Genomic DNA, 12098 nt, shown 5'->3' with positions numbered 1-12098 from the left:
ATCAATAAAAACACAAGGTCATTTTTTCCATATTTAAAATATATCAAATACAAGCAACCCAACAACACAATGATAATGTATGTAGACATACTTAAAAAAATGCAAGCCTACAAAATAAATAAGAAAATATAAACAAATACACAAGTGCACAATTTGTAAAAAAAATTAGAGAATTATAGTGCAAACTAGAGCAACACATGTTATATTAGAGTATCTCCAGCAGCAATCTTTGAAGCAGATTTTCAGCGTGGCAAAGTATCATTAATATTGAAAGCCGTAGGAGTTGGACACTTTGGCAAACCATTGCTTCAGTATGCAACGATAACAAAATGAACTTTTCATTAAAATAATAATAAATTTTAAAATGGGCCATTATTGAACAGCTTTTTATTCTTTGTTCTTTTAACACATCATTTGATTATAAATAAGCTTAATTAAACAAATATACACTTAAATTTCTCTTTCACTTTTTTTTTACTTTCAATCTCATTTCACAATTTCATCAGCTTTATCTTTAATTTTTAAATTTTTCTCTCACTATTTTATCTTTTTACTTCAAAATTAATATAAAATTAAACAATGAATTCCTTAATGAGATCAGTAAGAATCAAAAGTTGAGTGTTAAGCTGGTAGATCTATTGCCTTCGGAGAACGCAAGTGTAAATGGTGATTTTAAGGTAGATGAATATGGAGTACTGAGGTTTCGAGGTAGGGTATGTGTGCATGACAATCCTAAACTGAAGAAATTGATTCTTGAGGAAAGTTATAGGAGTAGTTTGAGTATTCACCCTGGGGCTACAAAGATGTATCAGGATCTCAAGAAAATATTTTGGTGGCCAGGAATGAAGCGAGATGTAGCACAGTTTGTGTACGTGTGTTTGATTTGACAGAAGTCCAAAGTAGAAACACCAGAAACCTTCGGGTTTGATGCAGCCTTTGGACATTCCATAGTGGAAGTGGGATAGTATTTCCATGGGCTTCGTGACGGGATTACTGAATACACCTAGAGGATATGATACTATATGAGTGATTTCGATAGATTGACGAAATCAGCACACTTCATTCCAATTAACATCAGTTTCTCTTTATAGAAGTTAGCTGAGATTTATATTTGTGTGATAATGAAGTTTTATGGAGTTCCTTTGAGTATAGTTTCTGACAGAGACCCTCGGTTTACATCCAGATTTTGGGAAACTTTGCAAGATACTTTGGGTACTAAATAGAAGTTGAGTTCTGCTTACCATCCATAGACTGATAGGCAGACCTAGAGAACTATTCAGTCATTGGAGGACTTGTTGAGGGCTTGCATACTCGAGCAAGGAGGTACTTGGGATGGTCATCTGTCTCTGATCGAGTTTACTTATTATAATAGTTTTTATTCTAGTACCGAAATGAAGTCGTTTGAAGCATTATATGGTCGGAGGTGTAGGACACCTCTGTGTTGGTATGAATCAGGCGAGAGTGATGTACTTGGACTGAAGATTGTCCAACAGACTACTAAAAAAGTGAAGATGATCCGAGAGAAAATGAAAATAACACAGAGTAGGTAGACTAGTTATCATGATGCGAGAAGAAAATATTTGGAATTTAAGGAAGGTGATCATGTCCTTAGAGTTAATCATGTGATGGGCATTGGATATGCGCTGAAATTGAAGAAGTTGACTTCTAAATTTATTGGTCCATATCAGATTTCTCAAAGAATTGGAGTTGTTGCTTATAGAGTGGCCTTACCACCCGATCTTTCGAATTTACATGACGTGTTCCATGTATCACAACTTCAGAAGTATATTCGCGATCCATCTCATGTGATTAAGATGGATGATGTGCAAGTGAGGGACAACATTACGGTAGAAGCATTGCCCGTGAGAATTGAGGATCAGAAATTGAAGAAATTGAGAGGCAAAGAGATTGCTCTAGTTAAAGTTGTTTGGGGAGGAGTAACTGGAGGAAATATTACTTAGGAGCTGGAGAGCCAGATGCAGGAAGCATACCATAAATTGTGCTCGTCAAGTAAATTTTGGAGGACGAAAATATTCTAAGTGGGGAGAGTTGTAATGCCTCAAAATTTTATTATTTGTTTTCTTAATATAATTATGCAATTTATGTGTGTTGTGATGTTATGTTTTGTTTAGGAAGACCCTTGAGTGTAGTACCTCAACCTTAGAAGTTAGAATTTAAGGTGTTAGGGGTGTATGAGCAAAAATGTAGAGATATGGGGTTGGTGGGAGAAGTAGTGGTTGTTATTATTATTTAATTAGGATGATTTATATAAGTAATAGTAATAGTTAATATTTAAATATTTATTTTAATTATTATTGTTATAGTGATATATTAAAATAAATATTTGATATGGATTTATTAAAATAAATATTTAGTTTAGATTTAATAAAAAACAATAATATTAAATTTTAAATGAAAATAGAAAATTGGTTGTTGTAATACCCCAAAATTTACCCTTCATTTTTCCTGGAAGCATACGCTTTACACCTCATGCATGCATTCATTTTAAGGTCATTTAGCATTTGCATTTCATCATGGCAATCGGAATCGGAAAGACTTGAGTTACTTCCAACAGGGGTCTATTCGTCAGTCAAAACGTTAATCTTGAAGGAGCAAAGGTTTGTTCATGAGCTGTCATGCTCGCTAGGCGAAGCCCACGTGTTTTGAAAAAAATAATAAAATAAATAAATAAATAAATAAAAAAAAAACATCTTGGACTTGGACCTCTCTCATTTGAGCCCACAGGTCCACAAAAATCAGGTTATAAATTCAGAGTTTCAGTGAAACAAAAGGCCATTCTATTCCTATTACCCTGTCTGGAAAAAAGATAGTGAGAGAAGAACCCTGGGGAAAAAGATAGTGAGAGAAAAGCTAACAGAGTTCAGAGCAACCTCCAGGCAACTCTGAAAGGTTCATTCTGACTCATACACTTTCAGCTCAAGCAAACCCTAACATTGGTTCGCAAATCCAGCCGTGCCATTTGACTTCAACCGATCTCTCCAATCAGGTTTGCCCTTATTCCCATTACCTTTGTGCTTTGAAGTTGAATACTCTGAATGTTTGAGGTGTAATGGATGAATTTCATTAGGTTTTTGCCCACAGGTTCATAATTATGTATGAATGTATAAATAATGCCTTGAATGCTTAATCGTTTAATTTCTGAAGTGTATGCCACAGGGTTTGAGGTTTCTGAAACCATACTGTTATCCATGAAAAACCATATTGTTTTGCTCTAATCTGACTTACGTTTGTCATAGCATGTTTTCTCCTAATCCTTATCTTGTTTCACTAACCCTTTTGTTGAGTTTTTGTGAAGGCTCACATGACTTTTGCAGGGATAGCTCGCTGGATATTCCACTTTGCTTGTGGGATACCATTTGGGATATTTATTCTGATTGCCTTGTTGGCACATTTACTTTATACATGTTTGTTTTGTATGTGTTCGTATCCCCGCAGGTAGCGCGGTTCCTTCGTCAAGGACTGCCTTTTTGCATGAGCATCCCAAACCCTAACCCTTCATTGATTTTTCTTCTTTTAAACACACGTTTACTCCTTCTACTATAGGTGAGTAAGTCTCCAAAGGTCGAGCATCCGGTAGATTGCGTAGTAACGTCGTCCGCCCCCAAAACATAATCCTTAACCCCGTAGTTAGCCGAACTACGGCTTGCTCTGATTCTCATTCCAGATGAGATACGTAGGCATAAGACGCGATGTCTTAGCGAGCACACATCCCCCCAAACCCCTAGGTAACCGAGCTACGAAGACTCTGATTCTCATATTCAGATGAGATACGTATCCAGTGGATGCGATATCCGCGCGAGTCATTTTCATTTAACCCCTTTTTTAGTAAATAACACAAGATAAACTCACACCCTTTAGACAAGAACTACAAAAGTGGATCCCGTAGAGTACTACAGATGCGTAGGGGTGCTAATACCTTCCCTTCGCATAACCGACTCCCGAACCTAAGATTTGGTTGCGAGACCTTGTCTTTTCCTTTCCTCTTTTCAGGTTTACTTCAAGCGTTTCCTTTCCCCCCGGTGGGATAAATAACGCACGGTGGCGACTCTTCTGTCATTTTCTTTCGCCAGTTGTTTTTTCGCACACTGTATTTTTCAAGCTGCGACAGCTGGCGACTCTGCTGGGGAACCGGTTTCCCTAAGCGAGTCCCTCCTAGCTTTTGTAGTTTGTTTGTTTATTGGGTGTTCATGCTTTTGTACAGTTATTTATTTACCTGCTTTACCTTATTGCATTATGTACATATCATTGCTGTATCTATTGGCTGGCTATGGCTGCTTGGTGATCTTTGTGAGATGAGTTCTATACCCGAACTCGAGTGCACTTAGGATAGGAGAATGGCATAGTCTTGTCGACTTGTGTGGAGTTATTCCTTAGCAAGTTGACTTGCAAGCCCATTCACTTGGTGGAGGTCATGTTGAGATCAATAATGTCACACAAGTAAGTTGTGGTTAGACATTACTTTTTCCAATATAGACCTTAGAAGCCGAGGACCTTAGTTTACTAAACCCATCTTGGCCTATTCGTAGGACGTAGTGCAAAAGTCGTTCAAGTGTAAGATTTGATACGATTGTTACGCGATACTACACTCATAAGAGTCTCTCTTGAGAATATTTTTGGAATACGAGTAGTCGTTCCTCCGATAATATCCGAAAGATGGGATTATGACTATGGGAACTTTTTGTAGAACATGTTTGGCAGGTTTAAACCTTAGTACACTCCTTTTGGGTGGTTCTTAACCTAAACTCCATGCTCGTGACTTGCAACAAACCCTTGATTCATGGTTGATCCGATCAGGTATCCTTAATATCAATGAAACTTGGGTGTTGATAAGGTGTAAACCATAATCCACCAAAATGGATGGTTGATATTAAGGATAACATGATCCATCCCATGACCTTTGTTTGGTGTGCTCTTAATTTCTCTCTAGACAGTGCAACCTGACAGATGTTCAAGCAGATACAGCGATTCTGATTCCCATGCCACTGCACTGCAATCACATCATTTTGCATTCATAATCATTCATACATGTTTATCCATTTCTGTGGGGTTTATATCTTCTACTTGATTCTAGTCAGAATTTTCTTGGTTCTCATCAACGGCTTAGTCTTTTTTTTTACATCGTTTATCTATTGAGAGACTGGAATCAAGGGGGTAGAATACCTTTGGAATTGATAAACATGTCATTGCATTTACATATTCATTAGCATGTCTTGCATAACAGGTACCGCCATAGTGTTCTCAGTTTGTTTGGTGTTCCATCAGCAGGATAGCTGACCCAGGCATTCACCGGTACGGTACCCGCAGAAACCAATAGAGAGTAATGGAAAGCCTACAGGCAGAGTTCGCTGAGATGAAAATCCGCATGAACCAATTCATGGATGTGGTTCAAGGGGTGGCTCAGGGACTACAAGAGCTCAGGCAGATGATACAGAGGAATCCCCCTGCTCAACCAGAGACGGTGACTGATCCTCCAGCTGGAGAGGCTAATGAACCCAATGGACCGTGGCCTATCCCAATCCTACATGTCACCTCTGGTCAACAGCCCGTTCATGATGATCAGAACAATCAATTCCCCCTGCTGCAGGAACACTTTGGTATGGGTCATGGTGTGGACCCCATGTTTAGAAGATTGGAAGAGAGGTTGAAGGCAGTGGAAGGACAGAATCCTCTGGGAGTAGATGTTGCTGACTTGGGGCTGGTCCCAGGTGTGAGAGTGCCACCGAAATTCAAGGTCCCGATATTTGACAAATACAATGGCAACTCTTACCCGAAGACCCATGTGCAAGCCTATTTCCGTAAAATGGTTGCATACTCCGATGAAGAAAAGTTGCTTATGTACTTTTTCCAGGACAACCTAGCTGGGGCATCCCTGGAATGGTATATGAGGCTGGACAGAGCCCACATCTGTTGCTGGAGGGATTTGGCTGAGGATTTCGTGAAGCAGTATCAGTATAATGCAGACATGGCTCCGGATAGAACTCAACTTCAAAATCTGTCTCTTAAAAGAAATGAGTGCTTCATAGAATACGCTCAACGCTGGAGAGAAAAAGCTTCCCGTGTTCAACCTTCTATGTTGGAGAAGGAAATGGCTAACATGTTCATGAACACTCTGCCAGGACCTTATTTGGAGCGCCTGGTGGGTTGCAATGCCTCCAATTTTGCTGATGTAGTCTCTACCGGAGAGAGGATGGAGAATTACCTGAGGACATTGATCGCTCGACTGTGCGAGTCGAGAATGGGATACAAACTGCAAGTGCACAGTTCTATCGCGTAGTTTTAAAAGATATCGATCCCACAGGGACTTATGAATCGATGTACCGGTATCTAAGGTTACTACGTAAATCTAAGGTGAAAATGTTTGATTGTTTGGGGAAAAGGGAGCTAAGAGCTAAACTAATATCTAGATTAAATATTAATAAAACGGATATCGGTATGTGGTTCGTCAAAACTAGGGAATCAATTCCTTGTCGGTCTCTCGGTTTTAAAATAAATCGTTTCGACTAACTTTATTGGTTAAAGGTTTTATCTCAAACTCTCGCTCTGTTGAAGAAACCATGATCTTATGTTAATGTTGCTGTCACTTATAATTAAGTCAAAAATCATATTTTGAAAACAATAAAGTTGCAGAAACTCTTTTTAAGAAAATACTGACCGTTTTAAACACCCTTATCTCAAACTTTCGCTCTGTTGACTTAGGTTATACAATTAAATCTAAATGCTTAACTCTCGTCCTCACATTCAATCTTTAAAAATACTTTTTGGAAAAAGGTCAGAATTTAATTAATTCTAAAACTTGCTCTCGCCCTGAGATAGATTTAATGACTAACTTACACTGTCCAGTTAAAACCTCAAACTCTCGCTCTGTTGGTTTCAACTTCTTTATGTCTTTTACCTTTGTAAAAAATCTTGTTATTAAACCTGTAAGTTAAGACCGTAAAAAGATTGATTCTAATTTTAAGTTTGAATAGACCGACTTAGTTTTGATCCCTCTTTCTGCTTACTTTACATACCGATACCTAGGCAAATTAGCCAGACATGCTTACTAAATAATAATTAATATCATGCATACACAGACTCATTTCAGGCAGGCAATGCAAATAAACAATAGAATAAAGCATAAAAATTAAATAACAATTAAAGAACCTGAATGCGTAATACAATGGTCTTGAACACTCCACCACAAGCCGGTAGGATTTGTTCTTCGATTCTTCAATTAAACAGTAAATTAAATCAAGGAAATAAAAAAACTCGAATATAACGTAAGGTTAAATCCGATATAAAGTTGCCCAGTAGTTTCCGGTGTAGAAACTACTACGCGAAAAATATCTAAAAGCTAAGAACGGGGGAAAATAAATTGCAAGGGAAAAAGAAAACAAAGCTTGCAAAATAAAATAAATAAAATGGACGATGCTGGAAAGGAAGAAAAATAAGCAAAGGCGTGAAAAAAATAAATTTGGCAGAGCTTCCGCAAAACTGAGCGTGCAAAAACTGTGTAACTTTTGGTTTGTGAGACGGCTATTTATAATGGCCTTGGTAGCAGCATTCCGTTTCTCTCCTTCTTCAGCGTGGCTATATCCACGGCGTGCATATAGGAGACCAATTCCTTAACGTTATTCTTCAAGTCCTTCTGAGGGCGATACTTGCGCCACAAAGGTAGTGGGGTTGCGTGACGCTCGTCACGCTATGTGTGACGTCCGTCACAAGGCTCCTTCGCGTGACGCTCGTCACGCGTCCTGTGACGTCCGTCACAGGCACAGCATTGGTGACTTGTGCGCTTTGGGCTGGGCTTTGGCCTTTGGTTCCTTTTCTCTCCTTTTTGTTGCTTTTTACACCTCCTTTTCTTCCCTTTTTCGCTTTTGCTTCAAAATGGGTACCTGATATAAATAGAAGAGAAATACTGCATAATATCTGATAAAATGGGATAAATTAGTGTAAATGATAAAATAATTTAATTGAATTAAGTCTTAAAAAGCGATATAATTTCGTGTTATCAAACTCCCCCATACTTAAATCTTTGCTTGTCCTCAAGCAAAATTCAGTATAGAACTTGTTAAAAGTTTTAGCCGGATGAAATTTTAAAGCACACATCAATTCGTACTAGGTTGCCAATGGGTTTTTGTTTAGGAGGATTTGAGTTAAATCTTGACATCAACAACTACCGTTACAACTTAGATAACCCTACCTTATGCCAATCAGTTCAAGTACCCTATGATAGCTATCCTGGTTCCTTTAGTCTTATTTTGCCCGTTTTCATTCTAGCGAAATCACATTAAGCCCTTTATCCTTTCGCGCACATAGTGGAGTAACCGGTTAGTGTCTATGATCCGCTTTTAGCTAGAAGTTCTGGTACATAAGTCGGATAACTTCATTATTCAGTCCATTGCAAATTGCGGGGGATCGAACCGTAGTCCGCCCTACCAAGTTCAGTACCAGATTCCTACTGAACCAATTCATAATGGATCTTTCGTATTGTGCTTTTGCATGATTTGCAACCTTTAGATTAAATGATCCGGTAAGGGTCACCTAATTTAATTATCTTAGGTTACTTTGGGGATCATTCACTTATATTCATCGGCTCTCCACGTAGTTTGCTATTAAGATGGTGTTGACTTCTGTATAAACTACTTGGGGTTGCCATAGAACTAAAAGTTCGAGGAATCGGTATGATAGGTACTTATCCTGATCTAACATATTGAGGTTCTCAGAGCGTTGTTATGGTAATGATTTTGTTTTGATTTCACTCAAATTTTATAAAGTAGGCGACCTTTATACTTATTGGGTGTGTTAAAATTTTTGTTATGGCTCAAGAAAGTTGAGGGAAATAGATAATAGAAACTTTTTCACATTCAGGACTTAACTTAAAAAAAAATTTTGTTTTTATAAGGAAATAACAATGAAAAGGGAGAGTACAAACTTGAAACAAAGATGGGAATGGAAAGAATAATTTCCCCCCCATACTTGAACTAAACATAGTCCTCGATGTTTGAAGGGAAAGAAATACAAAATGGAAAGGAAAAAGAAAAAAATACAACTAAGGCTGCCTTCCACCTCTGGTTCTTGGTCCTGGTGATCTTTGACGTATGTCTAAGCTGTCGAATCTGCTAAACAACTCAGTAAACCGCTGGTCGGTTATGGCATTCCGAGCATCCTGTTGCTGTTGCATTTGACGCATCATCTGCATCATCTCTGTATTCTGTGCCTGCATTCCATCGATAGCATCCATAATGTCATCGTTGGTCGCAGGCCTTCGTCGTCGACGACGTTGGGAGGATGGGCCGGCTGCATTACTGGAAGGGTTGAGCGGGACTGACGGTTGTTCTGGCGGATGATCGCCTTGTTCCATTTCTTCAAACTCATCTGTTTGTTGGTTTGTTTGTGAAGGCTCGGTGGTTTCAGGAGCGCTAAGATCGTAGAGGTGGCGGTTCGGGTTTGTGACATCGGTTAGGGTGGTATTGGGTAGCACAACACTTGGGACTGCTTGGTTGTTCACCATCAGATAATAGCCTCCGCCTACTCTGTTTTTAATCAGGCGGCTGGAGCGACAATAGCCGATATCCATAGACAGGGGTGGAAGGGATTCTAAAGTTTGGAGTTTATCCCCTAGGTTCAGGCCAAGTGCTATGGAGGTTATTAATCCGCCAATTATGAATGGTTGCCGGCCTCTAGCACATAAGGTGCGGATATGATGAAGGAGAAAAGAGGCGGCGTTTACCGTAGTATCCGATTCGAAAACGCACTGGAGGAAAAAGAGTTCTTTTGAGTTGACCTTACTGTTGTTTGGTCTTCCAAAGAGTGTGTTTTGCAGGATACGGAGAAAATAACGGATGGTGGGGTTATGGATGTGGGAGAGAAGGAGTTCTTCCCAGTTGTTGGTATTTATACCGGAAATTTTCTTAAAAAGGTCGAAAACTAGAACTGTGTTCCAGTTTGAGGTTGGGGGAATTCTGGCATGGAGCAGACCTTCTGTGGGAAATTGTAGCATGGCACTCAATTGGCGTTGGGTTAGAGAGTACTCGGTGTTAAACATACGGAAGGTTGCTGTACCGGTTAGGAATTCACCTTCACCGGCGGGAGTGGTGTAGTCGTAAGAGCTTAGGAATTCTAAGGTTAGGGAAGGATAGGTGGGTTGGTTATGGGTGCAAAGGAAGGTTAAATCGGCTCTACGGAGCATCCACTCGATACCGTGGAGTAAGCCCAATTGTTGTAAACAAGTTAAATCGGGGTACCTGGTGGGAGCGACGCCTCGCTGTTGGAAGCGCTCGAATTGCTCTTGCTGATAGTTGTCATCTCCGGATCGGAAGATGATATTTCCGAAGTTTTGACTTCCCGCCATTGTGATGGATTTTTGAATGAGTGATTTGGAAAGGAAAAGAAGTGTATATTTGATATGAGAGAGTTGTTTGTGGTGAAAGAAGGAAGTTTGGAGGGTATTTATAGGTAAAATGTGGGAGGTGAAAAGAAAGAGTGGTTGAAAAGTAATTAATTGTGGTAAATGAAAAATGAATGGGGAATGTAAAAAGGTGGGGGGTGTAACGTTCGTCTCCAACGGCTCCCTAACGTTCACATATCTGAGAGGCGTTACGCTCGTCACAAGGCTGTGACGCTCGTAACAGGCACTAAGTGTGCCGCCCGTCACGGGTGGTGTGACGCTCGTCACACTTCCTTTTGGAAAGGCTTAGTAGCGCTTCACAGAATCACTTGGTAGCGTAATTAAATATTTTATTCTGCTTATGAACGTTTTAGTCTGTAGCTTAATTTAGTATGCATGCTTACTTGCTTTGTATAATAATAATAATAAGTAATAACCGTAGAGCATAATAGGCATTGCAAAATAAATTAACTAAACAGCTTCAATAAAAAGGATCATAATGTATTACAGGAAGGGAAAATAATAAAATGAAATAGAAATAAACATGAATTCAAATAACATTAATGAAAAAATCTAGCCTAAAACTAAATAACTTAGAATGAAGAAATAACTAAATTCCATCTATCTTCGGATCTCTGGCCGGAGGAGTAAAAGAGTTAACATGATGCCGTAACATACGTAACTGACTTGCCGTGCTGCTCATGTGTTCTAGGACTGCAAGTCTCAAGCTGTGGAAATCTTCCCTGAGGGCGTTTTGTTCTGACATCAAGGCTTCAATGACGGTTTTAATATCTGTTCCTGGCATATGATGTCGGAGATCAGGCATGGCTGATTCTTCGGTCAGGACAGGCTGAGGAGGAGGATCAATATCATGGTAGCCGGATGGAGTCTGAGGGTCAGATTCAGCAAGAGAGGTATGGTCAATATAGTGCTCATAGTCATCACAAATCTCATAATCCTGGATGGATTCAGTGGATCCAGCAGGAGTTGGGGTTTCATTCAGGTTATAGAGCCAGTTCCTTTGGTTATGAACACTAGTCCTAGGATCGGGCAGGGTGAATAGGCAGAGAACCTGGTTATCAATAACAAGCTCAAACTCATCAGACCCTATGTTTGCTATAAACATAGTGTTGAAGAGGAAAGGTATACTCATAGTGGTAATGCCACAAAAAGGGTTCAGGTCAAGCATAGGCTGACGTAGTCCAATAGCATTACCTATCATAGTTATCAGGCCGCCTATTCTAATGGGTGCTCTCTCATCCTGGATAAGGTGGTCCAAATTAGCTATCATAAAAGTAGCACCGTTTACTGGACGGTTCTGGGAAGCACAAAATATGATGAAGAGTTCATCACGTGAAACTGAAGTACTATTTGGCTTCTTCCCAAATAAAGTGTGGGTCAGGATCTTATGGAAATAGCGAAAAGCCGGGTTATGTATGTTTCCAGAGAGAAACTCATGTTCTTCGGGCTCATCATTTCCAGTCAGCTTACCCCAAAAGTGTTCAAGCTCTCTATATTCAAAAAGTTCTTCCTGGCTTATAGTGAATGTATCAAAGGAGGTAGGAAAACCCAAAAGGTTGGTGAAGTCTCTAATATTAAATTGGTACTCCATGTTGAACATTCTGAACTGGATAAAACCTCTGGTAATTCCTTTTCTATGGCTAGGTAGATAGATTAATGAACTAAGGAATTCTATTGTGAGTCTCCG

The 12098-nt window shown here is 39.4% G+C and overlaps 1 protein-coding gene across 1 annotated transcript; it reads left to right on the top strand.

The window, feature by feature from the left end:
• The first annotated feature begins 1625 nt into the window (after positions 1-1625).
• Positions 1626-1961, top strand: LOC127082125 (uncharacterized). Its single transcript, XM_051022350.1, has one exon. It carries the CDS (start codon positions 1626-1628, stop codon positions 1959-1961), a length of 336 nt encoding a protein of 111 aa, XP_050878307.1.
• The last annotated feature ends 10137 nt before the right edge of the window (positions 1962-12098 follow it).

This window comes from Lathyrus oleraceus, chromosome 5 (assembly GCF_024323335.1).
Source record: "Lathyrus oleraceus cultivar Zhongwan6 chromosome 5, CAAS_Psat_ZW6_1.0, whole genome shotgun sequence".
NCBI lineage: Eukaryota > Viridiplantae > Streptophyta > Magnoliopsida > Fabales > Fabaceae > Lathyrus > Lathyrus oleraceus.
The sequence above is the reverse complement of the archived record's forward strand: the minus strand, read 5'-3'. Positions and strand labels throughout refer to the sequence as shown.